This window comes from Hirundo rustica, chromosome Z, assembly GCF_015227805.2.
Source record: "Hirundo rustica isolate bHirRus1 chromosome Z, bHirRus1.pri.v3, whole genome shotgun sequence".
In the NCBI taxonomy this organism is placed as follows: domain Eukaryota; kingdom Metazoa; phylum Chordata; class Aves; order Passeriformes; family Hirundinidae; genus Hirundo; species Hirundo rustica.
In genome coordinates this window covers 39,144,420-39,171,621 of record NC_053488.1, presented here as the reverse complement: position 1 = coordinate 39,171,621, position 27,202 = coordinate 39,144,420, and the positions used below count along the sequence as shown (strand labels likewise).

The 27,202-nt window shown below is 36.7% G+C and overlaps 2 protein-coding genes across 8 annotated transcripts in view; one reads left to right on the top strand and one right to left on the bottom strand.

The window, feature by feature from the left end:
- Positions 1-2,030, top strand: part of GOLM1 (golgi membrane protein 1) — a 41,782-nt gene extending 39,752 nt beyond the window's left edge. For 2 of the 3 annotated variants that reach the window (XM_040089854.2, XM_040089855.2), the window contains exons 9-10: positions 786-899; positions 1,265-2,030. In XM_040089854.2, the coding sequence (XP_039945788.1) occupies positions 786-899; positions 1,265-1,329 (179 nt within the window). In that variant the 3' untranslated portion in view covers positions 1,330-2,030. Of the gene's footprint in view, positions 1-785; positions 900-1,264 lie in introns of those variants that run through there. The other variant, XR_009208641.1, reaches the window with a different exon arrangement.
- Positions 2,031-3,241: 1,211 nt separating this feature from the next.
- Positions 3,242-27,202, bottom strand: part of NAA35 (N-alpha-acetyltransferase 35, NatC auxiliary subunit) — a 35,695-nt gene continuing 11,734 nt past the window's right edge. For 4 of the 5 annotated variants that reach the window (XM_040089852.2, XM_040089848.2, XM_040089850.2 and 1 more), the window contains exons 3-23: positions 25,908-25,941; positions 25,031-25,145; positions 23,850-23,924; positions 22,542-22,709; positions 21,569-21,635; positions 20,817-20,860; positions 20,179-20,229; positions 19,328-19,411; positions 18,487-18,601; positions 17,816-17,994; positions 16,702-16,761; positions 15,277-15,383; positions 14,978-15,044; positions 13,651-13,749; positions 12,137-12,315; positions 10,366-10,502; positions 9,363-9,430; positions 8,984-9,124; positions 7,317-7,439; positions 6,137-6,217; positions 3,242-5,654 (exon numbers count right to left, since the gene is read on the bottom strand). In XM_040089852.2, coding sequence (XP_039945786.1) covers positions 5,595-5,654; positions 6,137-6,217; positions 7,317-7,439; positions 8,984-9,124; positions 9,363-9,430; positions 10,366-10,502; positions 12,137-12,315; positions 13,651-13,749; positions 14,978-15,044; positions 15,277-15,383; positions 16,702-16,761; positions 17,816-17,994; positions 18,487-18,601; positions 19,328-19,411; positions 20,179-20,229; positions 20,817-20,860; positions 21,569-21,635; positions 22,542-22,709; positions 23,850-23,924; positions 25,031-25,145; positions 25,908-25,941 — 2,054 coding nt within the window. In that variant the 3' untranslated portion in view covers positions 3,242-5,594. The remainder of the gene's footprint in view (positions 5,655-6,136; positions 6,218-7,316; positions 7,440-8,983; positions 9,125-9,362; positions 9,431-10,365; positions 10,503-12,136; positions 12,316-13,650; positions 13,750-14,977; positions 15,045-15,276; positions 15,384-16,701; positions 16,762-17,815; positions 17,995-18,486; positions 18,602-19,327; positions 19,412-20,178; positions 20,230-20,816; positions 20,861-21,568; positions 21,636-22,541; positions 22,710-23,849; positions 23,925-25,030; positions 25,146-25,907; positions 25,942-27,202) is intronic. The other variant, XM_058424237.1, reaches the window with a different exon arrangement.

Sequence of the window (27,202 nt, the reverse complement as noted above, 5' to 3'; positions counted from 1 at the left end):
CTTTCAGACCTTTAGGTCTATTACTATAAAAATCTAATTGATGTGGTGGTCTGAATATGAATGACACATGGCTTACAATTTTCAAGCCTCTTTCTTAGCCACTTACTAACTGGAAGGCTTGTTTTAAGAACATTTAGAAAATTCAGACGCTGTGATCCATCTTAAGTAAGGTTTGTTTACACCTCTCTGCTGTTACCTTTTTTCTGGTTGATTATTTGAAAAATAAGGATAGTAGTTTGGCAATCAGAAATGTTTCCATTTCTGTCTGAGTCCTCTATCTAAAGAAATCGTATGGTAGTAAATAAATAATGCTTGAGAGGAGTAAATGACTGGGTGAACAAAATCTTTTCAAGGAGAAAAGTAACTTTGTGACAACTTAGCACATCATAAAACACTTTATGTGCTATAGTTATAGCATTCTGATTGCTGGACAAGCTAAAACAAGAAGGGGTTTCCAGCAATGGCTTCAGCTTTTCTATAGGCTGTCCTTTAATGTATTCTGAAATTGTGTAGCACTCTTTTTCATGTTCATCAGAGTGCTAGCTGATTTTGCTATGCTTTCCACATCCCAAAAGATTGCGTTTCATCTAGTTCTTTTCAAAGGATTTAGAGTCAAAGTTGCTTTGAAAATTAACACTTCAAAGGGAAATATAAAAACCTACTCAGAATAGCAATTTATTCAGCAGCAAAGTAATTTTGTGGAAGATGTTTACAATCACTCTTTTTGTGTGCACATGACCTTATGCTATAGCATAAAACCACTTGACTACTTAATCTTCTTCCAGACAAACAGGAACATGAAGCAGTGAACCAGGACAAGGATGTTGATTACAATTTAGATGTGAATGAAGCTGAATCAGAAACAGACAAGCAAGCAGCACTTGCAGGGATTGAAAATGGTAAAAAAGAAAAAAACCACCCAGTTTTAATCTAAATATCATGTGCTAAAAATGTTAAGATCGTATCTTGCATGGTATCCTGTAGCAAGCTATACCTAGCTAATTTCTGTTGGTTTTTTGAACTTTACCTCCTGCTTACAATGTGACCTGTTTTCTGTAGCACCACTCTTTAGTGGTAGAACCTACTCTTTAGTGAGGGGTGTGGTATCTGTAACTTTATTGTACTACACAGTATTTAACAGTCCTTACAAAATATCTTCTGTTGTTTTCTAGATAAGTTTCTATATGAAGAACTTCTGCCTCTTAAAGAGATTTCTGTACCTTTTTTTTTCCCCCCTTTTTTTTTTTTTTTTTTCTCTCATTAGTTCAAAATCCTGAAGATATGAAGAACCACTTACCTGACCATGGTGAAGGACGACAGAGGTTGTGAACCAAGGAAGTTCATGATGCAACTGAGTCACCTCTTCATCCAAATGCAGAAATGATCCAAGCAAACTGATCTTGGAAGGTTTTGATTATCTTCTAAAGGCCTGACCAAGGGACCAAACAAAGTCGTGTTTTTCTTGTGATGTTTTAGTACTGTTGCAGTGGGGAAAAGAGGTAAATCTCTGGAGGCTCGTTTCAAAGCAGTTTGGCCTCTGCAATGACTTTCTTCTTTGTATCAATTACAAAATTGCAATCAGGTAGCAACTTTGAAGGTAGTAACTTAGAAGTCGGCTACCTTGTAGAGCCATACTACAGTAAGCTGTGTGTGGATTGGTGATAGATGATGAGCAGTCTTCTGCCAAGGATGAATCTCTCCCCTGAGCGATGCATAGTAGAGAAATCCCCAGCTTAGTTTTAAGCATTTAAGAAGGAGCTGTTACTGTGACAAAACACAGGAAAGGTGAAAACTGCAACCTACCCTTCTGCCTGTTCTGTCCGCTTTTTACTGCAACACACACTGAGAAAATACAACAGTAGTCCTCAGATACTAAGCAGAATGATATATGTACCCAGGTCTCTAAATTAAATTCCTAGACTACACTGTCAAGAGGTGTTCTTAGCTTCAAAGTTAAAAAAACCCCAAACAAACAAACAAACCCAAACAAAAACCACACACACACACACACACACGCAAAAACCCAACAACAACAACAACAACAACCCAACAACAAAAACCCCCAACAAACCAAAAAGGACTCTGAAGATAGCAGCTTCTTATTCAGAGCTTAGGCAGGAAGATTTTTCTGAAAGCTTTGCTGGATTTCACAAGGTCAGTACTACCCTGGTTACCACTACCCTGCAGAAGTAAACATTTTTAGTGTAAAAATTCAAACTCATAAACTTTTCATGACAGAAGCCCTCTGGTGCACTACAATTGCCCTTTACTCCACGCAGCCATTATCTTGTACAAAAACGGAGGAATGCAAATGCTTGCCTTGTACAACAGCAATCTCAGCTTTTCAATTTGACTAATCTCTGCCAGACTTCTGCCAGATGTAACCAGACAATTCATTTAGAAGACCATTTAGAAGACGTGGCAGTGTCTCCCACAGGTGAACCTTTAGTTGTTGTGAAATTGTATGTTAATCACAATGTATCATCTTCTAAATGTTCTGCAGCCTTTTTCCTTTTTGTAACTTGTTAAATGTAAACTAAAAACTAGTTTACTTGTGGTAAGCTGGAAATACCCTCTCTACTTACCACTAAGGCACCCCTAACTGCAGTCCAACCACTGTGTACAGCCAGTTGGTTAGAAGAAATTTTTATATTTGTGTATACCTGTATTTGGAGCATTCTTTGTGAGTATGAATGAACCTTTGTTGAGAGAGCACAGCAGCAGACAGCTGTGATTAACTTGCCAACCAGCATTCCATTTCAGAAAACACAAATTTGTCCTTGCTTTTCGTTAAAGCACTTCACTTTGTAACTCCTTTTCTGGTGTCATTCATCAGTGTACTAGTTTATAGCTGCTGTACCTATAAGATATCTAAAGATGCAAGTGAAAGGCTGGCTCTTTTGTGTATGACAAGAGTGTATTAGTTGTCATCAAGTGAAGAGTTTAAGTCAAATGATACCTATTAAGTCTAAACACAGAAACAGTTCACTAACAGTTTTTCCACCCTTTAAGTAAGACCTAACTGGTCTTGGCTTCTACAGTCAATACAGCAGGGAAAACAAATGCTTGTAAGCATCTGTTCTGACAAGTGTTGGGAAACTTGGGTTATTGGTATATATATTTTTTTAAAATAATGACATGTTTTAACATCAAAGTGTTTACCTATAATTTGGATAAAAATATTTACCCATTATCTGAGCATTTCCTAGGACTTAATCTGTAAACAATTATGCAGCTGAGATTTAAGATTTAAGCTGGAATTTAATATTGATTGTTAAAAAGCATATATTCTAACAGTAAAAAATAAGACAATGAAACACTATATTCAAGTTGAATGAATGGTTTTACCAGTATCAAGTTAAAAATTCCAAATAATCAAACACTTGAGGGTAATTAATATATTGCAAGAGAATTTTTTTATAAAGTAATTGTTTTGGCTACGCTTCTGTACATTTTTGGGCTCCTCCTAGACAACTGGATGTTGGCCTCCATAAATATAATCACCTCTGTACAAAACACACTTGTAAACCTCTGAGGGCAAAGGATCTGAATACCTGCATGACAGCAATGTTCAAACACATGAAGGACTAAAATTTCATTCACAATAACTTCAAGTACTTCAGTCTAACTCGGGTGGTAGATTTCTAGTAGGCAAGAAGCTGTATGTCTAGTGTACAGAATTTCAGAATTAAAGGACCTTGAGTTGAACAAAAGATTTATTTGGAACTGTGGTGTACATAGTGTTGTCTCTCACTTAAGTTTTCAGTTGTGTGAGGCATTACTATTTTTCTCTAATCATCTTGGTGTTAGATTAGCAGTTTGGTTTGGTATTCCTTCCAACTAAACCTGATGCATTTTAGGTAAGTACTTAAAAGTAATCTGCTCTGTTGTATTAATGTTTCTGTACAATTCATCCAGTTCTAATTGCAATGAAAAGGGGAATTAATAATATTGCTATTTTCTTGGTTCCACATATCACATGTAATTTGCTTTCTCTTTTTTTACTGCTTTTTAAAAGACTATTATTTGGAGAAATAACAAAAGCTGTCCTTGAACAACTGTCATGTAGTTCCAGATTTTTAAGATGGGAACAATTTTGACTATTTACAAGAAGCCAGAGGAATGCTCTGTGCTGTTTTACACATCTACCTATTCCAGGCTTTTTATTCCTTTGGCAGCTATTCGAAAGCATTCAAGTATATTAATCATGATGAAAAGCAAACATGTAGTGTGATACACTGTCTCCTTAGGAAAGAACTTGGAAAAAACATGTCTTCAGGACACTACTTCTGCTTATTTCAGGAAGCTGCGAATTGCTGGAAGACAAGTGGGTGTCTTCAGAGGTTACTCATTGTTTTCAAGCTCTAGCTCGTCAGTGCTGCTGCTCAGGGGAGGAAGCTGAATTAATCCACAGTAAAATCAGCCGATAGGATTAACACCAAAAAACTTCTTGTATGGTCAATATGGAGTTACAAGCCCATCCCTAGAGTGGAAGTCATTGCACACCAAAATGAAGAACTGTATTGTCCAGCAAAGGATTTGCTTGTGTGGCCTAGGTATGACTCAGCCAGGGGCCACATCCGCTTTTTTACCTTTTTTTCCTTGCTTGTAGCAAAAGGTTGCTCTTCTGCTACAACACAACGGCTTAGCTCTTTTATTTCACATCTGAAAGCCTGGGAGACAGAACAATTCCAGGAAGTCAAGGATAGGTTTGCAGCTTCTCCTGTTTTGGACATCTACCAGTAAATTACTACAGAACACAGTAGGATCCAGCAGCCCCATTGCAGTCAAAAAATGGAGAATAAAGATCATGCTAGTGTAGCAATCCCTTGTTTGCATGAGCATATACTAGGATTGTAACAAAGTTGCAGAGTTGGTAAAACAGAATCCTCAGTGTCTGGTGCTACTGCTATTGACTACTTCAGTGTCCACTGTGCGGATTCTCCAGCGCTTTGAGAACAAAGACAAAGGAACAAATTCCAACTAGGAATCACTCGCTCAATAGCTAAATGACTAATTTCCATCTTCTCTCGATCTCTGTAAAGATCATTTTAATTTGGAAGATGTGGTGAGAAAAAAACCCCAACATTTCTCTACTTCCAAAGCAAGCAATTCTGATACAATTAAGCAAAAATACAGAAACTCAAAATCTCTCCCAGTGATTTTGTTAAATGCAGAATTGCAGTAGCTCAGCTGTGCACATCAGACATGAGGCTCTATTACATGATTCTTATTCAGTTCCTAACCCACCACTTCGTCAGAACACAGTAAAAAAAGTTATTTATGATCAAAATCTGTAATAATATCAACTAAGATACAATGTTCTTTAATAATACAAAATTAAAATCAAAATTAAAATCAAAATTAAAATCAGCTTCACGCATAAAATCCAATAAACTTTATACAAACCACTTTAAAACAGCAGTTGTCATTCAAATCACATAAAGGCAGCAGACTACAGATATTCCACATTACAGTACTTTTATCCTGGACATCCCTCGTAGTCCGAGTGCAGCACTTGTTATTCCCTCTCCTAAATCTGGTATCTGCCACACAGATATTCTTCAGGTATCCTATCAAAAATCACTTGTTCTTCAAACAAGCTTCACAACTGGGAAGTATTTATGAGGAGAGAAGTCGAATTCTGGAGGAACCTAAAGAAAAAATTTAAAACATCAGACAGCAGTACTACTGCATTTAATACTCATAATGAGAACAACTTCCAGGAAAAAAACCAGCAAGAGATTGGAAAAAAATAGTCTGTGGCAGCCAGCACTCTCATGACTTTGTTCATACAAGCTGCTGTTACACTTCCTTGTTCCTGATGTTGAAGAATACCCCAATTAGTCCATGTTGTCCCACATGTGTTTCCTAATTTTTTGTCTCAAAACATTTATAGGCTGGAATTTTCCACATTTAGATAACTACAGCAAACTACTTCCAGGGGAAAAATAAATTAAGTCACTCTCCCTGTTCTTAAGAGTAACTACGGCTTGGATGTGCTCATTTGTCTCTGTGGTGGCTTTACATAGAATTAGATGGACCATTCATGTTGGGAAATCTCCAGATTATGGAATCTGACCTTAATGTATGTATTACTACATTTTATGTTCAATTGAGCTGGCATTTCCTTTACCTTAGAATCTTTCTTGTGGCCTCCTGCCAGCAGCTTCATGACCACAATATTGGGTTTTGCAACTTTTAGAATTCGATTGACCTAAACACCAAACAGAAAGAAGTCTTTGAGTCAAAGCATTTGACTTCACAATTATTTCAAAGATAATACTATACTGTTGACATATTAGTAATACAGCAATTCTCCTACAGGATCAGTTTAACCGAGATCAGACTGTTTTGGATTTGCTTTTAAGTACAACAGCGGAATTAATTAAATTTAATGAAGGGTGCATTTATTTTAATAGTCACTTTTTTTTTTTTTAATTCAACCGACAGAAACCACAGCTATAACAATTCTTGAACAAAAACATGGGAACTACGGCAAGTTCTCCGGCATTCATGCAAATAGAGTTATAGATAGACTCTAGGGATCTAATCTTCAACATTCCAACACAATTGTAAGAGGAACTAATGTGTGAAACTGGTGGCTTTTTGCATGCAAGTGCTCTGGATGTGCTCAAAACTACCTCTTAACTTGGCCTCAAATAGCTCATGTGTGACTACCACCAGGATGCAGAGAGGAGAAAGTGACTCCTAAATTCTCAGGAGGACCTAATCACATAACTATTCTTAACCTGCTTAGATGTGACAGAAAAAGCATCCTCCTTGCTCCAAAATACAGTCACAGATACTTAAGGTTTTAGGCTATGGACAAAGAGGGAGAAATTCCTACCCATTTTTACAGGTCAGTGCTGAGAAAACTGCTCCAGGGAACAAGTGCCAGACTCAATCCTTGTTTTATCCTAATGATATTCAAACCTGTTTTCCCCACCTCTCAGGAGTCTACCTGAATTTTGAGATGACAACTAAGCACAGCAGGCATGCTAACACCTTCTGGTTTAAAGTGCTGTGCTTTTAGAAAGGAGCTAGAAGGCAACATACAAGGAAAAAAGCTGCTATCCAGAATCTCGGGTCCTCAGCAGAGAGAGCTTTCTTTTTTAACAGTGAGCACAACTAGCTGATGCACTGAAACAGACGCTGTGCAAGATGCCACCACTCTCCACTGTCTTCTCCTTAATCAAAGCACTCAGCTTTGCTCAGCATTTTGATGAACCACATTTTGGATCTCAAGATCCGCTGAAAACAAACACTTGCTGTATTTCAAGCAATTGCTCCTTTTTCTTGTATTTCAGTCTTACCTCATTGTCTGGATTTGGAATATTCTCAAGAATCATTTTTGCTTGCTGATAGTGCTTGCTAGCTGCCATGTAGAGATCTGATGACTGAGGAGGTGGGCTATACTTATTTAAATCAGACATTTCCTATTGTGATACAGGAATACATAAATACATGTTAAAATATATAAAATTGAAATTAAAAACTGCCAGAAGATTGTTTTTATCACATTGCTATATTTAAGAGAAGGGTTATGACAACTAAATGCTATTTCAAAAAATCAAAACTGAAGTTGAAAACATGTATTTAAAATGGCAAAAACCAAGCAGTAACAGTGCTCAACTATTACAGTGCCATGAAACACAATGAAATTCTCATAATCTTTATAAAACAGTCTCTCTCTTGAACATGTTGCCCTTAATTTGCTTTTAGTAGTGGCATGCAACAGGGTATAAAATTACAGGAAAAAATAGGAGAAAAAATTAAGTATATTGTTTACTCCAGCAAGTCAGATGCTGAAACTGTACACTTCATCTTATATAATTTTGATTCTTCCAACTTTTTTTGTTCTTGATTAGGGATTAGAAAATAACCCCATAATGACAAGGAGGAAGCCGTGATAATTTCTTAATTTCCACTACAAAAGTTCATAACATTAAACTGAGGAGAGCAACTGGAATAGAAAATGGCACTGTTTCAGTTCAGACTAACCCCACAAGTGAGATTAATAACCAGATGGGTGAGCAGCCAGGGGTACTGCAAATACCTAGCTGAGTATGACTGAACAAGGTGCATTTACTATGAATCAGACAAGCCTCATATGGGAATATACAAGCAGGAGTATAGTCAGCATATCAAGGAAGGTTATCATCCGGAACTCAGTATTTGTGTTCTGTTATCTGAAATACTGCATCCAGGGCTGAAACCACTCAGATCAAGAAAGATGGTAAGATATGGAAATAGTTGGGGGCTTAGAGCATATAAGTCACAAGGAGGGATCAGTGGACCTGGACATTTTCAGTTAGATGGGAAGGATGCTAAGGGGTAATCTTAATAGCAGCCTACAACTACTTGAAAGACAGTTACAAAGCTGTCAGAAGATAAAGACGCCTTGTTCCTGATGGTAAACCATGTAATATGAGAGGCCACAGGTTGTAGCTTGGTAATTCAGACCAGGCATTAGGAAGAAAAGAGTAGTGCACCCTCAATCAGTTATCCTATTACTTAAAGGACGTGAAATAAGTAACTGGATCAGGTTTAACCAAAGAGGTTGGAAAATCTCCAACCTTGATTATTTTCAGATTTAGCTAGACAAAGACACAGGTAATGTGATTTATAATGGTACTTTCAAGGAGGAGACTGGACAGGACAAGCTTCCACTGGTACCTTCTAAACATGACTCTAAATTAACTTTATTTTTCCATTTGCTTGCTGCACTAATAAAAACATACTGCTGTAATTAACCACAGCCAAGAAGTCTATTAATAGACTTCCAAGAGATTTTATTTTCATGCAGATCAACAGAAGCACCTTAAACTGCCATATCAGACCAATTTCTAAACATCTATGTTTATAAAGACTTCAGTCTTTCTCACACAAAAGTAAAGCTAAAAGTCCTTGCCATTGTGATGTAGCTTCAATGTGAACTTTGAGGCTTGCACAGGCAGAACCACATTTGAAGATTACTCACTTTAAATTGCAAGTAGTGCACTGGAGGTGGTGTTATAACACTGTTAAATGGAGCAAATCTGTGCTCGTATCGAACTTGTTCACTGTCCAGTTCAAACTTAGGTTTTCGTACTTTGCCATCCATGTCAAATGCAATCATTGTCTACAGGAAAAGGATAAATATAGTGAAAAGTATAACTTTATGTCATATTTTGCTGTAAGGAAGATCAGAATTATGATTTAGCTATAACTGGAAGGATAGAAAAATGGTAGAGAATTTACCACAGTAAACTATAAACTTGAACTTAATTTCCAGCGCCACTACAAAAAAAGAAGGGATGCAATGTATGCAGGATCCCTATTGCAAAAGAATTGAAACAAATAGAACACAAATGAGTTACCTTGTACATCCCAGCACACATATTTTGGTATGCTTGACTCATGGTGATTTCTCTGCTGAGAGGGCGAACTGCAAATTTTACATAAAAATACATTTTTTTTAATTCCGTGTAAGTACATGTATTAATTTCAGAACAAAGGAGTTCTTCCAAATTTCCACAAAGTCACATAACGCTCAATTATATTTTGAAGTGACTGAAGTATACGAAGCCTAGACATGCATTTCTGCTCACCTGGCTCCTGGTTACATAAAATGCCTCAGGACACACCAGTCACATGAACATGATTCTACTCTCAATGGAATAAACTGGTCAGTGGTATTCCCATGACATTATAAAACTGCTTCAAAATTACAGTCTGCACACAAGAGGCCTAGTTCAGGGACCTATTTGACTTCTAAAACTTAAAGCACTTTTTATCCTAATAATCCTGACAGCATTTTTGTATGATTTCCTTTAGTTACCAGTGTTTAATTAGTGCTAAACTGCCCAACACTTGGCACCTTAAGTAACTTAGTGATTTTCTGAACTTACAGAGACATGGGAATTTAGCTGATATGATCCTGAGCTGTTCATATCCACTTGTTTGTTACCCCTGAAAAGGTGGCAAGGGAAAGAAAGGGAAACTCACCATTGTAAAATTAAGAAACATACTTTCAGAACTTCTACAGCCAATTAGAAATTACAGAAATACAGTGAAAATCTAGTGTTTGAATCTACTTACAGTCACTAAAAGCATAATTCTGTAGGAGTTATAAACTCTGAGAAGGTCCAACACTTAAGACAACTGATGAAGCTGAATATAAAGGAGTGTGTGTTTTTCCAAAAAATCTGTTTGAATGTAAAAAGCTAACTAAATAAAGAGGAAATTCAGCCTTCATAAACATTAGGATATTTTTCCTACCGATATCTGTGTTGGCTCTTTAAATTTTGAATTTTAATTCTACATAGCTGCATAAATGGGAAAAAAAAAAAGAAGCCTTGAGTTAACACAACACCTAGATACCTTTCTTCTTCTTCTTTGTTTTCTTACTACTACGGCCTTTCTGTTGTTCTTCCATTATCCTCTCCTCTGCCATCTGAGAGCTGTCGGCACGGCTCAGCGTTGACATCAGCCAGGCATAGAGAAACTCAGACAGATACCTGCACAGAAGCAGTACAAAGCTGTTACAGGCTACAGTGCACCGCGCACTCGTGCTGCATGCACCCCACCAAGCAGCAAGGCACTTGCTCCAAGAGATAAAGGATATGTCCTAGCAAAGAACAATGTGTATGGGCCATGAAAACTCTTTGTTTTGCATGGCTAGAATCAATACATCATTCTGTGTTTGTGTTCTGGTGCAGATTCAGCCACGAACAGCTCAAGGTATACAGGCTTGTTACAGATTTACTAAGTGAAGTCTAAGCTTCTTATTTCAAAACTCCTGTAACATCCATTTTTACTAGAACTCCCACCCCAGCAAATTAAGTGTATTTTTTAAAAGATACTATGTTAATACCTTTTCTACTTTTGTTATGACTTGTTATTTTGAGAAACAAGATAACTACTGGCTCTTTCAAGCATTAAAAAACTGTGAACTATTACATAAAGGGGCCAAGCTCATGGACACATAACATCCATATGTAGTTCTTTCAGAGTTAAAGAAACAACTTTAAGAACATTTTTGAGAAACTGGAAGCAAGCCCAATAAATACCTTAATTGACTTCAAATCAAAACAAATAGGGGAAAAGTAGAAAAAAAACCCCAACAAAACTGATTTGGAGCACAATAAAAATGTAGTAATAGTTATAAAAAGTTGTAAACAGAAGAAAAATTACAGAGAAATTTGACTTTCATTTGCACATTATCTCTCAGAAACTGCTTCTCCTTTTCTTTCCTTCACTTAAGTAAGAAAGCAGTTGGCATGACAATTCCAACTAAGAGTGGTTTTATTAAAATGGTGGAGAGAAATATGGGCAGGTAAAAAAAAAAAATACAGTCGCCTACAAAAGTTGGTATTGCTTATTGAATTTCTTCTTGAAGAATATTGCCATCTTCTGGTAACTTCTGAATGTTAATTTTCTCACTTAATCCACTGTTGCAAGAACATAGAAATGCAATGCATTGAGGTTTGTGTCATTTGAACTGTTTTAATCTTCCACTAAGAAGGTTTATGGCCTACATAGGAATCTCTTGATAATTCAAAAAAATAAAAAAATCTTTTGGCACAAGCCATTAACTATAATTAATAATTAATGTGAATGAAAGTGGAAAAATGGAAGTATTCTGTCTCCAAATTTTCACTAAAGGTGGAAGATGTCTCTTCAAATATACCCCAGATAAGAAGTTAATATTAGTGAGTCAACTTTCAGATTACAGTTATTAAGGAACTTAAAAACTTCACAGAACTTTTTGAGGATAGTAGAGATCAGTAAGACTATTGATTCTGATACTGTGAAGGCAGAAAAGAATAAAAGAAATTGCTTTTCTCCTGCATGCTCTTGTCCACCAAAATGAGCACACTTTTCATTCACTGTCACTAGAAGACCCTATGCCAAAAAGCTAAACAGAGTGAGAACTACTATTTCAGGAAAAAAAGTACACTATTTAGTAAGTCTAGGAAACTAAACAACAATGGATTTTTTTCTCCACTTGTAATATTATAAATAGGTAAACCAAACAGAGTGTTGATCAAGCTTGAGATCATAAAGTCATACTTGAAGTCTCTCCTTCAAATATGTGTAATTATAGCTCTCTGGGAGCATCCTTGAGGATGTCAATAAAGCATCTTCTTACCAATAGATGTAGTAATATTCATGCATACTGTAAAGTTCTAACTCGAAGCCACTGAGAAGATACTGTATCATAATACGGAGGTTATGATATAGGACCCAGGTGCCCAAGCAAGCCAAATGTTGCCTTTGTGGTTCCTGCTTCAGTAACATGCTATGAAGTGCTGCATCTACTTTCTCTGCCTGTCAAAAAAAAAAAAAAAAAAAAAAAAAAAAAAAAAAAAAAAAAAAAAAAAAAAATAAAAAACCAAAACAACACACAAACAAAACCAACAAACAAAAAAAAAAAAAGTCAAAGACACAGGAGAAAAAATATGACAGAAACAGCATCCCAAGCCAGAAAAAAAATCTTAATCACATCTTTAACAAATTAATTCAGTAAATTTATGCTCCAGATTATAAGATGGAAGGAAGTCTAAAACTGTCAGAAAACTGGAAAGATACCTCGATAAATTCTGCTGCACAGAATAAAAGTATTCTACACAGTAATACAGCATGAACATTAGATAGGTAAAATTTGTAATTTTAAAATGTGTATATAGATCATTAGCAGTCACACAGGCACAAACTCAGAACTCATTGCATGCTGTTGTTCATTGTTCTATATTGGCAAGAATTACTTCTCTTTTTTTATAAAACATAGCTGCATTGAAAAAATAAATTTGCAAGCTTTATATGCAAGCAACACACTGTGTTCCACAAGAGTAACTAAAATATTGCTAAGACCGATTTTTCCTTAAGCAGCAAGTTGTATAGAAGACAAAGTCTCTCACAGTTGGAATATCATCAGTAATCCTAAACAGAACAATCCATATAACCTGCTACAAAATGAAAAAAAACCAAAACAGTACCTCAGCTACAATACTGCAACAAACACAAACCATCTTGAAAAAAGTTGGAGCATGCAAAATCTCCCTCCAAGTTCCTCAAATGTTCTCCTTGCCATATACATCTTGGGAAATATTTTATTATTATATGACTCTTACTGCTGAAGAAACATATTTCCAGCAAGAGAAAATACATTTTTCTTCTCATCTCTCCCCATTCTTGAGAGATGTCCAAAATCAGTTGTAGCACATATTTTGAAGAGTTATTTTTTTTACTTTCTATTTAATTATTATAAAATTTTGCAGTTTACATCTTAAGTAGGTATAAGGCTAAATTTTCAAAGGTGTCTTGTAAGCATGCCTTGTCTATCTCCCCCAGTTACCTCTTGCAGACTGACAATCACAAGCATGATAGAGACTAAAAGTTGTGCAGTTACCATTAAATTACATCGCAACAGGCTTTCCTAAAGTCTATTTATTGGGCAAGGTTAATCTTAAAAAATGTAGTATGTTTTTGTTCAACACAGTAGTACAAAGTTTCTGGATGCATCCTAACAATTTCTTGTTCTAAATTTTAGGAATCCTTATCTTAAGGATTTTGCATCATTCATTTAGAATTTAGTACCATGCTTCGCTCTGGCAGTAATATACCTGGAAAGAAACTTTGCTGGCCTGCTGCCTAGGACATTACCTCATCCTGTAGTGTGGCAAATTCCTCAAGGATGTGACCCAGTTTATCTCTCTGACGAGCTCTGTTGTGTCCATGGATTTGAATCAGACTACAGAACGGCTGAAAGAAGCAAAGTGTAATTTTAAATTATCAATGCAACTTTGAAACTACAGGAGAAATGTCCATGATGTCTATTTAGCCACCTGGTTTATACATCTATATTAGGAGGTGGGTTCCTTAAGACTCCCTAAAAAGTGCAAATCAGCAGGAAAGCAAACTCTGGAGTGATGCAAGACGCAATTTCTCTGTACACAATTCAACATGAGATTGAGTCAGCATCTTTTAGAAAGGTCACCTGAGCAAAATGCTTGGGGCAAGAGGGAAAATGCTTAGGGCATTTTCTTATGCTTTAATCCATGTGCTCAGGTGGTTAAGGTGGCCAATGGTATCCTGGCATGTATCAGAAACATTGTGTCCAGCAGGACCAGGGCAGCAGTTGTTCCTCTGCACTCAGTACTGGTTAGGCCTTGCCTCAAATCTAGTGTTCATTTCTGGGCCTCTCACAGTAAGACAGACACTGAGGGGCTGGAACATGTCCACAGCAGAGCAATGCAGCTGGGGAAGGGTCTGGAGTACAAGTCCTGTGAAGAGCAGATGAGGGAGCTGGGGATGTTTGGCCTGGAGAAAAGGAGGCTTGGGGGAGACCTTATCACTCTCTACAGCCACTTGAAAGGAGGGTGCAGCCACGTGGGGTCATCTCTTCTGTCAACTGACTGGACAAGAAGAAATGGCCTCAAGTTGTGCCAGGAGAGGTTTCTACTGAATATTAAGAAAAATTTCTTCCCAAACAAGTTTGTCAAGCATTGGAACTAGCTTCTTAGGAAAGTGGCTGAGTCAGCATACCTGGAAATATTTAAAGATGTGTAGTCATGGCACTTAGGGGCATTAGTGATGGACTTGGCAGTGCTGATTTTCTTAAGATTTTCACTGTGCCACATTCAACAACAGAATCTTTTAAAACAATTTTTAAAAAACTGAAACCGGACAGAATGTAAAAATAATTTTGTTTTTATTAGTGCTATGCATTTGAGACATGCAACTACTCTTTAAAGAGGTAGTAGATGCAGATTTCTTATAAAGTGAAATGCTAAATAAAAATCTGGAAGCAAGAGAAAACCAGCAATAATTACATCAGCATTTTAAAAGGCATTACCAATTTAAGATGGCCAGCTTCTTCAGTTTTGCCTTCATGTCAGGTGTGTAAAATAACTGGTCTCATTTTCAAATGTCTGCAAATCTGCCAAGTGCTCATACACACATACACGTTGTAACTGGAATGAACACTTACCCGAACACAATGTGTGACAAAGGAATCAATGTAGTCTTTTGCCTGGTGGCTATTATAAAGACAACACCTAAAAAGAAAATATCCATGTACATATGTATTTTTTATAAATGCCACCATTCTTATGCAGCACAAAACAAAAAAAAAGAAACATGAGTGCAGCAACAGCAACTGACTCCTTTGTACATAAGCACTAAGTACAAAATGTATGGTTTTTGAACATTTGTCACTGCTTTCGTAAGCAGGAATATTTTTTCATCAGACATGTAAAATGTGTAAAAGTACACTCAAGATCCACTTACTTTGGAGAAAGTACTGGAGGACTGACGAAAGACCTTAAGGCATCTTTTACCATGTCTTGCATGAGGTGAGTGCCAAACACCTTCTTGTTATCTACTAGGAAAGTTGTCTAAAAATAAAGATGTGGTTTTAGAGGCATGTTTTAAGTTAAAAGTAATGCTCTAGAATTACTAGTAGAAAGCTCTGGCAGTGCCTTTTACATATAAGAAACTTGTAAGATAACTTTAAGAATTAAACTGGTTCAACTAAGTCTAACAGTAAAGACTCAGAAATATTGGTATCTGACACTTCTGTGGTACTTCCAGGACACCAAATACAGCTCTATTACTTGCATAATGGAGTACATGCAAAATTGTTTTATTTCTCAGACTTTGAAGATGATAAATCAAACATTGCTGAAGATTAGCATAAAATATGTGCCTTCTCTGAAGGGGGATAAAGGTATATCTTCCAGACTATTGCTGATGTTTTTCAATCCCTCTGGATGCTACTGCTTACATCAGTCACGTCTGATGCTCATTTAACTTCCCTCCATGAGTGCTGTAATCCCTTTCTTACATGGTTCTTCAACAGTTGAAGAAAAAACTCTGTTGTCAGGGCAGCCAGGGGTCACACAAACACATGTAGTGGAAGGTGAGAACACATACACACCATGAACACATTTTACTTGCCCATAGTTATAGTCCACTGGCTCTACATATGGTTTAATAGGCATCAAATGTAAAGAAGTTCTGGCATCTAGGGGCACCCTATTAAAATCAAAAACTCCTAGAAAGAATTACTCATTCAGAATTATGGAAGGTATAACTTCCAAGGTAACAGAAGTGGTGAGAAGAAATAGCCTGTTCTGTACCAACCATCAGTTTTACTGTTGTAGCAATAGAAGCAGTCTATATACATTAAGTTCTGTCCAAACAGGGGGATGAATGCAAATACCAGCTCCAAAATGGCACAGCACATGGAGAGCAGCATAAAAATATGTGTACAGACACAGCTTTATGGTGGAGGGAAAAAAAAATTAAACACTTTCTGTTTTAATTAATGTACTAAAATTATCAAAGCAACAGTATTCAAAAATTATTTAAAAAATTAGATCAGAACATGAGCTTCCATATATAGAATCACAGAATGGTTTGCAGTTGAACAGATCTTAAAAATAATCGAGTTCCAAACCCCCTGCCATGGGCAGGGACACCTTCCTAGACTTGAACACTTGATGGAACATCCACAGCTTCTCTGGGAAACCTGTTCCAATGCCTCATCATCCTCACAGCAAAGCATTTCTTCCATAATATCATCAGAACATTTTTTACCACTTAAATATTTTTAACTTAGATGCAAATTATTGAAATATTTTACAATATTTAATAACATAAATTTATAATGAATACAGAAGTATTTTATTAATAGATATAATTAAGACTTGCCTGTAACAGGGATCTTGAAAGAACACATGGTGATTGCTCACTAAACTCACAGAAAAAGTCCTAATGTATATGTAGGAAAAGAAGAAAGAACACATTAGGTTGATATGCCAATTTAGATATGTATAGGGTGTAGATAAATATACACCAAATCATTTTTACATGCACACTTCTGCATCTCTCCTAAACAAATATATACAACAGTTTAAATACACCTATATTTTGTTTAAAAACATACACAAGCATAGCTTATACAACTTGTAAGAAACCAAGAATAGCTTGAACAGAACAGAATATATTATGAAGATTTTCTACAATTACTCGTTACTTAACAAAAAGGTTTCTGAATTTTCAAATGCAACATCTAGAAAGATGATAGTACAGAAAAAAAATACTATGAGATTGTTAAGATCATGATGTAACTACGCCAGGTATTCAACAAAACTGAGAATTGATTTAAAGAAATTGATTGAAACCCAGGTAAGGTTTAACTGGTGCCAGATGCTTCATGCAAATAGCAGGAAATAGGAAGACAAGAGGCTTGATGTAACTGTATCTCTTATCAGTCAGTGAATGCATGGATACCAAAAAATACTTCTTAAATGTCTTCTAATAAATGTAGGCAATAACTAAGAGGTACATCAGTTATTCTGGAAAGAATATAATCAGGCGCTTAACTTTATGCCTATTTAGGGAACTGCATGCTTAAACACCTATTTAGTGCTCGCTTGTGTTATAGGTACATGTGTAGAATACTGCTTCAGGGATTTGAAAAAATATCATACAGCAAAGAATTATGTTCTGATGCTGTAGACACACCCCTTCAACCAAAGAAACTTGCTCAGCCTTTGCCAATAAGATGCATAATTACTTAACTAATTACGGGAAAAGTGAGAGGTTTGAGGGGAGGAAAGATCTTTTGTCAAAAGAAGAAAAGGAGCAATTATCAGGAAGGATAGTAAGCTTTTAAATTGTACCAATGTAAAACATCAAATACATATGTAGTGCTCAGTTCTCTCCAGTGAGCAACAGCATGCACATATGGAATGAATCTTATTTTGTAAGTAATATTTTCAGATCTTATTTTTGGCAATAAATAAGAAATATTCATGCTTACCAGTATACAGTGCAAGTTAGTTAAGTTGACTACTTCACATACAGTTTTTATTCGGTCTATTAGTTTGGAAAAATAATTGACCATTTCTTCCCTTTTAATAATTTTTGCATATCGAGGGAAAGTTGGTGGCAGCAATCTCTGATTAACAAGTGGCTCAAACCCCATCATAATAGGATGATCTAAAGAAGAAGAAGGTGAGAGAGACAGGAAAGTTGCATGTAAGTTGTGTTTTCAGAACCCCCTTCAATAATACAAATTATTCAATTAACCAAAATGATTTTTTTAAGTGACAGTTAACTTCCTGAGACTCCAACAACCCAACTAAGATAATTATTACTCTTTAAAAAAACCTGAGTCCTCAACACCTCAATATATACCTGTACAAACAGTGAAGTACTGTTCCCTATTTTAAAATGGCATATATACTGATTCTAAATGCAATGTACCTAATCAAAAGTTCACAATATCTCTGGTTTTGAAATAACACTCTTGCTTTCAGAACCACACCTGGTAAAATAAAATTAAAATCAAACAATGCAAATCTTTGCATAACAAATATCTTATTTCAAAGTAAACAGTGATTCCAACTTTTCTTCAAATACACAAAGATATTTACATTTATGAAGGGATCATATCCAGGAAAGGAAAAAATGGTGTCATTTGATACATACCTCCTTTAGTGGTATCATTCTGCGCCTGCATACCATGATGCAGTGAATTGTGTATAGCAGAGAGCAAGTCAGCTGCCTGAGTCATTAGTTTCTGAGCTTCTGCAACTGCACTTGTCTGAAAGGCAGGAAACAATTATCAACATTACAAACCAATACATTTTGACTATCTAATTTATGTTAGTATCAAAAAAGAAGGGCATTAAGGTTCTGATATTCTTACACAACCAGTTCTGAAAAAAACCCGAACAACCCAACAGTTTTGTGTGTTAGCATTCTTTGTATTTTATGTATCTGTACATAAATTCAGTGCTGTACATTTTACTTTGTAAGACTTTATGATAATTACAACTGAGAGTCTTGTACACAGTCCATGAGAGTCTGCTTGGGGGGGCATGTAGAGAATCTATCCCTTTGCCTTAAAACATGAAGTTCCTCGCCCTCGCAGCAATTAAGAAATCTTATATTCAAAAAACAGGTAAATCATATGGAATGCTATTAAATTCCTCTTCTCAGACCAAAGATGTCTAGATATAAATTCAGTATCACATGGAAGGAAAACCTAACAGTTCTTTTGATATAGACAAAATGCTGCCAAATGTCAGGTAACGCGACAGGAGGGTACTGAACTCAAATAAGTCGTTTTGCTCATGTGTGAAAAGAGTAATTAGAAGTCCATAAATATTTCTAGATGTTATTCTATCTTTCTGCAAGACCACAGTTACCTGCATCCACATCAATTCAAATCGCCTGAATCTACACAGTAATTACCTGATCTTAAAGAATGAAAAATGGGCATTTCAGAGGATCCCAGTGCAAACACAGAGATGCCAAATTAACATACCTCTTTTTTTGTAAATGCTATTAGGACAGTCAGTAAGATGCGGGTAAACTTGACTCTGCTGAAGACGGCTAAACATTGTTGATGCTGTAATAAAATTACACTGCTAATTACTAAACAACAGGTATTAGATCATAGAATCACAGAATATCCTGTGCTGGAAGGGTCGCAGAAGGAACATCCAGCCCAACTCCTGGCCTTGCACAGGACCACCCCAAGTGTTACACGATGTGCTTGTGTGTTGTCCACATTCTCTTGGACTCCAAAGTTTTGGTGCTGTGACCACCTCCCTAGGGAGCCCATTCCAGTGCCCAACCACTCTCTGGGTAAAATACCCACTCTCTCTTTTTCTAATATCCAGCCTAAGTCTCTCCAACATATCTTCAGGCCTTTCCCTCAAGTCTTGTCACTGGTCACCACCAAAGAAGCGATCAATACCTGGCCCTCCTCTTCTCATGAGGAAGTTGTAACTGCAATGAGATCTCCCCTCAGTCTCATCTCCAGGCTGAACAGACCAAGTGACCTCAGCTGCTCCTCATACAGCTTCCCCCCCAAGGCCCTTCATCATCTTCATGGCCCTTCTCTGGACACTCTCTAACACATTAATGACTTTCTTGTATTGTGGTGCCTAGAACTCCCACAGGACTCCTGCCCTCCCTCCACAAACTGACAATGACACAAAATGCCTCGCCAGGCCCTAACTGGTATGTCCCAGCTCTTCCCTATCCTCCTGTTACACTTCCTGGGTAGATACACTTCCTGGCTGCTTCTCATATGCATGGGTGTGGTTATACCATATTTATATCTCCCATTTACACCCATTAAATCCAGAAAAAATGCAAACAATTCATTACTTCAAGTTCAACTTCCGGATCTCTCTCTTCTCCTTGACGACTTCGAGTGCTCTGCAAGGTGAAGAAATGTCAAATAATTTACTAAAAGTTGCAAAGGGAAGCTACTGATAAAATCCCTTTGCCTTCTCTAAAACATCCACTTGTTAAAAAAACTAAAAAGTCAGTTTTCAAATTCAAAATTTCTTAATATATAATCCAGGCACTTGCATGACTCTCCAATAGTAATAAGATCTACCTCAATTAAATTCCACAAATAAGCAAGGAAAGCGTATGAATGCTTTACATCATAAGCTGTGGTAAAGGAAAATTAAGTAACCTCTGTAACATTAGATAGTATCTCTGCCTAAAACCTGAAAGTTATATAGCTACTTTCTGTGTCCCAGCCCAGTGTTATCTTCTATATCATGATTCCAGCTACTACTATCAGTGAAGCACCTACTAGAGTTTACAAATAAAGTCTGAAGATTTAGCTAGAAGGCAAACTAAAAGCATGTTACAGAAACCATTATGGTATTTCTTAAAAAACTCTACCATAATGACACATAACTTCCTTCATTCCTCATAATCCAACTCCCTTACCCAAACCTATGTTAAGTACACCTGAAATATAATTCACAAGCCAAACATGAAAACAATACCTTCACTCGTCTCTGCATGTCATCTTCTACATCTTTCAGCATACCTGGGAAAAAATCACAGCACAATTAAAAGGTGAGAAGCATTCGTAGGTACACCTACATCACTCCGGGGAAGTTTTGAGGGGAAAATCAAACTTAAAAGTGCTTTATATAACCATTAGCCAAAGACTAGACAAAAAATAATTTTGTGAGGAACGGTGGGGATGTCTTGGAACAATCAAAGATCAGAGTATAAACCAACTGATGCAAAGCTAAAGAGTGCACAAACTTCTCAAAAATAAATCAACAAAAAGGTCAAATACATATTAAAAAATTGTGCATCAAAAGATTAACATACGTATTTTTGTATGTACCTAATAATACAGGAATTCAGAGCTGTAGAACTACTAGATTGCTTTTTTTTTTCCTAAAGCAGCCTGTTTAGGGGACAACAAATTATGAGTCAAGGAAACAGAACTCAAGCAATGCATTTTTCAGTGGTCTGTATCTATACCATGATAAGCTCATGCCGAGCCACTTCATTGGCACATCTAAAAGCACTTTGTCTGTTTCTTGCATTTAAGACAACTGAACCTTTTCTTCAAGGAAAAATAATTTGATCTCTCTTTTCACTAAGTCAGTAATTTCCACAAGACAAACAAGAATCTTAACAGCTGAGACTCCTAGCAGTTAATCAGATGTGTCTGAAAGTAATCACACGCTCAAAAGAGAAAGAGGCTGCTGGAGAGACACAAAGAAAGAACAAACTGTACCTGTAACTCTAAGATCTGTCACACTGTTGGCCATTTTAAATCCGTAAGTCATTGACTGAAAATCCTCCTAAAAAAAAAAAACAAACCCCAAAAACGCACCCCCCCAAAAAAATTACAACAAACCAAGGAAGCAATATGTAGTGAAATATAAAAATTGTAGTTACATTTTCAGATTGGGGTTTGAGGTTTTCTCTTTGATTTGGGTTTTGGGGGAGTTGTTTTTTAAATACGTTTTGGATCTTTTTGCTATTTTTTCTTTTGGAGGAGTGGTTGGGGGTGTGCATGGGGTGCGCTTTTGTTTAATTCCATCAAGTATAAAAGTCCAGATTTATTCTACACAGCTGAATACACTCAGAATGAATATACTGAATGACTTTCCCACCCAAATCCAGCTTGAAGTAATTATTTTCTGCATAAATCCTTAATACCAATATGCCCTTCATATTTTCATCAAGTGACACCCTATCAAAATGTTACAAGAACTAATGGTGCAAAATAGAACTTTAGAAACAGTCAAGCAAGAGTGACTTGTCCAAGATCAGAGGAAAAAGAGATTGCTCTGAGCACAGAATACACAACTCTGAGCCCATTGCCAGATGGACATTTTAGACAAAAGACAATCATGACTGTCTAACCTAGAAAAATAAAAAAATTAAACTGGAAAAAACCCCACAACCCCACTACTGAAATGGATTTCAAATGGTTAACCACAAGACTTGCACTTCTTCTTGAGTAAAATATTTACGTGGCTCCAATATTCAAGGAAAACACAGAAGAGAGAATGAAACACCTTCACTGGGGAAAACTGCATTTTAGAGGTATCCCATCTAATACTTTTAGGATGATGAACTGCTATTCCTACTGTATTCTCAAATCAGAACTCTCAAATACTAACAAATGTCACTAATACACTATTTTACTTGTATTATGGTATAACGTATGTTTAACCCCACACGAGATAGGAAACACATACCTCCTCAAAAACAGCTGCTTTGTTAACCTTTTCTCTGGCAATATCACAGATTTTTAGGATTCCAAGAGCAAAAGCCTTCATAGCAGGATCTTCTATGAAGTCTGGATTATGAATATAAAGGCAAGTGAATACTGTCTGTGCCAAGGAATGTCCTTCTAACCATGTTATCTAGAGAAAAGGAAATTAAATATTTCACTCATGACAGCCAAGTCCTCATTTTTGTAGATCTATTCTTTTTCCATTTTACTGTGCTTCAAACACTCATTAAGAAATTCCTCGTCAAGGCAACCTTCCAAGTACCAAAAAAGGGCAAGTGAAGGTGTTTCAAGCCTAGAATTGTGGTGTTGGATAAACCTCTTCTATGAAATTCAGGTCCAACCCTGTGATTTGGATATGACATTATGTTAAGAGACTTTCACATTTATAAAGTTTCTCTGCGTAAACAGTGAATGGAAAATGCAAATTACTAAGAAACATGTCACTAATGTTCATGTTCTCCCTCTTTTACAAATAGGGCTTCTTGTCACAATCCCCTCTCTCTACCATTTTCATGTTTCTTAAAGCTACAGGGAAAGATTAAGTAACTTAAATTTCTATCTCGAAATAGCCAAAAATAAAGTAGAACCATGTTTTTAATATAATTCCTGTCCCTTTTGGAGATCAGGAGGAGAAAACAAATTATGTTACACTGTATCAGATATCCTATGATCTTTATGTCTTTCTGACTAAAGTGATTGGAAATGTTTTTAAAAATGATGTAATTGTATTGATGTAATTTTAAAGAGTAACTGAAAATAATGAGTATCATTTACTGAGGAAATTGAAGCATATAAACAAAAAAATTGCAATTAATAAGTGACTAGTATTCAACTTTTTTTTTTCTAAATGTATTTGTTTTCTTTCTTCAAAATGCTTCTGCATGTCAATTTTGGCTGTACAGAAAGGGGCAAGAGAGTGCAACCAGATACTGCACACTCAGCTTCCAACACAGTCAAACATCAACACACAGCAGGTAATCAGATAAAATACATTTATAAAACCAGAAACTATAAAGCCTTTTAAAGGTTTTAAGGTGCTACCAGCAACCTTCCATATTTTCTATAGTAAAAAAATTAAAAATCAAAATTAAGCCTTTCATAATAGACAATGCAAATAACTAAATGGAAATTAAAATATATGTATGTATTTTCGGCTTGGTCAATATTTTTCTGAGTTCTGCTGGTTTTTTTCCTTTTTTTTTTAAGATGGATTAAAGGATTATATTTTGAAAGAAAAACCATCTAACCTAAAGAACAGAAAAATGCTTACCAAACAACAAAAACAGGTGTCCATTATTCCTACCAGCTCAGGTGAAGTGAGATCCTTTATTTTAATGGTGCCATCCTTAGAAAAGAAACAAACAAAAAAAACCCAACCAAAACCCTAAGTGCTATGGAAGCACACAGGCAAAAATACATCTTATTTTGTACCAAAGCCAAAAAGGAAATTAAAATTTGTTTAAGACTTCAGAGTAATTGTACACCACTAGCTTTACTGACCAGCTTCACAACGTCTCAATTCTTAAAACTTTGCATTCCCATTCAGTTAACACTGACCAAACATAAAATTACCCAACCAGAATGCTTCAGTAACAATTCTTACTTATTACTAGCCAAGAAAAGTTTAAAACCAGTTAACTGCTAACACTAAAATCACAACACAGTATCATCTTAATAAAGATTGAACAAGGAAAAATATGCAGGATCAATTCCTTGAAGACTGCTTTTTAAACTGGTAATACTTGTAGTGTTTTACTGCCCTAAAGGTCAAGACACAAAAGGCTGCAACTTTGATGACTTAATTTGCCCAATGCATGCAATCCCGCATACAGTCTACATAACTTAGCCAGTGTTTTACGTTCCCTGTCTCTATTCCAAGCATTCACCATAAAAAAAACCCCTTTTCTCTCTGAGTGCATTACTCTTTTTCCAAAGTAACAGCAAGTCTTTCAACCTCTGTCCTCCAATTTACCTTGATCATAAATCAAAAGTTAATCATTACTGTCAATGTTGGTAAATTATTCAGCTTCCATTCAATGCTGATAAACTCAAAGAATGATAAGGTGTAAATTTCCAGCTTTTTTAAGGAAGCTGGCTTCCATTCAGGTTAAACAGAAGCTAACCAATACATCTTCATATAAAAGACATTTTGGGGAAGCACACAGTGGCTTGCAAAACAATGTTGGAAATAACAGTTACTTCAGGTATCAATATCCAATAATTTCACAGTACTTTTCACTAGAAGAGTTAGCATCATTGTGATAATGCAGGTAACAAGAAAGGTAAACATCACAAGCTATTTTTTACTTAATCCAAAAGAAAAAAAGAAAAACCTAAATTTCAAGAGAAGACTGAAAACATTAATTATGCTGTATTGTGCTTAAGTGTAATTTCACAAAATTGTCAAATTTCTACAGACAATATAGGCAAACCCAGTAAATTCACACAAACCTTAATAGCTTGCTCGAAGTTAAGAACCTTTCTGTTAACTTGATTTCCAATCATACCAGCATCCATCTTCGGATCCATCATTTCAATGGCAGACATGGCTTCAAAAAGACCAAAACTAAGAACACACACAAAAAAAATGTGCTGGATGTAGTTATTTTATACAAAATAGTCTTCACAAACTAAGGAAAAAGAACATAGGAAGAGAAACCAAGCACACTGTATTCCGACCACAGACAATAAGGTATGTAAACATTAGTACTGATCTTCAGAGATCATGGTTTTCAGGAAGTTAAGGATCTCTCAACAAGTTCGTAGGAAAAGAGATGGCTAAAAGGAAAAGAAAATTATTAGCCTTTCTCTGCGGATAGAGAACATTCCCGAGTGAAATATCCCACTATCTCTTTGCACACTTGTTTCTACAAACTTCACAGCATCTTCTTAAACATCACATAAAATCATAAATTGATATTAACTGAACAAGCTGTTCTTTATTACACCACACCCAAAAAACCAAGTAAGATATCAAATACTTGATAAGGACTTTTGAGGCAATCAAATTTAAAATATTTCTGGCCTCTTTTCATAAAAGCATGTCCCATAAAATTGTGCAGCAGTGTAATCACCACAGATCATAAGATGTGCTATGATCATCTGAAACACAATTTCAATCACATTGAAAAATGTAATGTTATACTTACTGTATGTTCAGCACTCATATAGATGCAGCATATACACACTGCTAAGAATGTATGATATTCTATATACTTCAAATACTTCGTTTAAAGTAAAAGTCTAAAAAAGCTTAGATATTGGGTAACATTAACATATTTGCAGTAATCTTATCTAAAAGCCAAAAACATCACACACACATACTTACAGCTTGTCATGAAGCAGCTCTCCTAACTTCAGTTCTACAAAGGAACAGGACAAAACAAACAATTACAATCACCCTACTGGCATAACTTTTCCAGGGTAGTCTTCCCATGCCAAGAGAGAACAAGCCGCAGGAAGCAGATCAGGCATTTCTACCTGCATAGCATTTGCATGTCCTGGGTTTGGTAGCTTGTTAGGGCATGGCTATCAGGGATGGCTTTTGTGAGAGGCTGCCAGAAACTTCTTCCATGTCCAGCAGAGCCAATCCCTGGTGGCTCCAGAGGTGGACCTGCCACTGGGCCAATTAGAAACAATAACACCTATGTGGTAAGACTTAAGAAAAGAAAAAAAAACAACAAAAAAAGTTGCACAGTTTTACTGCAGATGGAGAAGAGCTGAGCGAGAACATGGGAGAGGAAGAGCCCTGCAGACATCAAGGCCAGCACAGAAGGAGGGGGAAGGAGATGCTCCAGATGCCAGGGCTGAGATTCCCCTGCAGCCCTTGGTGCAGCCCATGGTGAGGCAGCTGTGCCCCTGCAGACCCTGGAGGACCACAGGAATGCAGAGATCCACCTGCAGCCCATGGAGAAAATCCACACCAGAGCAGGTGGATGCCCGAGAAAGGGTTATGAACCTATGGGAGACCTGCGGGGAGAGGGGCTCTGCTCCCATGCTGGAGCAGCCTGTCCTTGAAGGATTTGTACCCTGTGGAAGAGTGACCCAGGCTGCAGCAGTTTTGGGAGGACTCGCATGGCAGCAGGTCACTGAGAGCTGTTGCTTGTGAGAGGGACTTGTGTTGGAGGAATTCGTGGAGAACTGTCCCCTGTGGGAGGGACCCCACAGTGCAGCAGGGAAACACCTCCCCTCCCTGAGCAATGGGAGAAACCAGGGGTGATGAACTGACCCTATAACCCCATTCCCCGTCTCCCTGTGCTGCTGGGGTAGGAGGCAGAGCTGGAAGGAGGGAGGGGTGGGCAGGAAGCTGTTTTTAAGGGGTTATTTTACTTCTCATTATCCTGTTCTGATTTTGTCAGGAATAAGTTCACTTCGTCTAAGCTGAGCCTGATTTCCCACAGAATCACGGAATGTCTAGGCTGGAAGAGATCTTCAAGTCCAACCCATGCCCTAATACCTCAACTAGATCATGGCATCGAGTGCCACATCCAGTCTTTTTTTAAACACAAGCAGGAATGGTGACTCCACCACCTCCCCAGGCAGACTATTCCAGTACTTATCATTCTTTCCGTGAAAAACTTTTTCCTAATATCCAACCCATGACAGTATTTGATGAGTGATCTC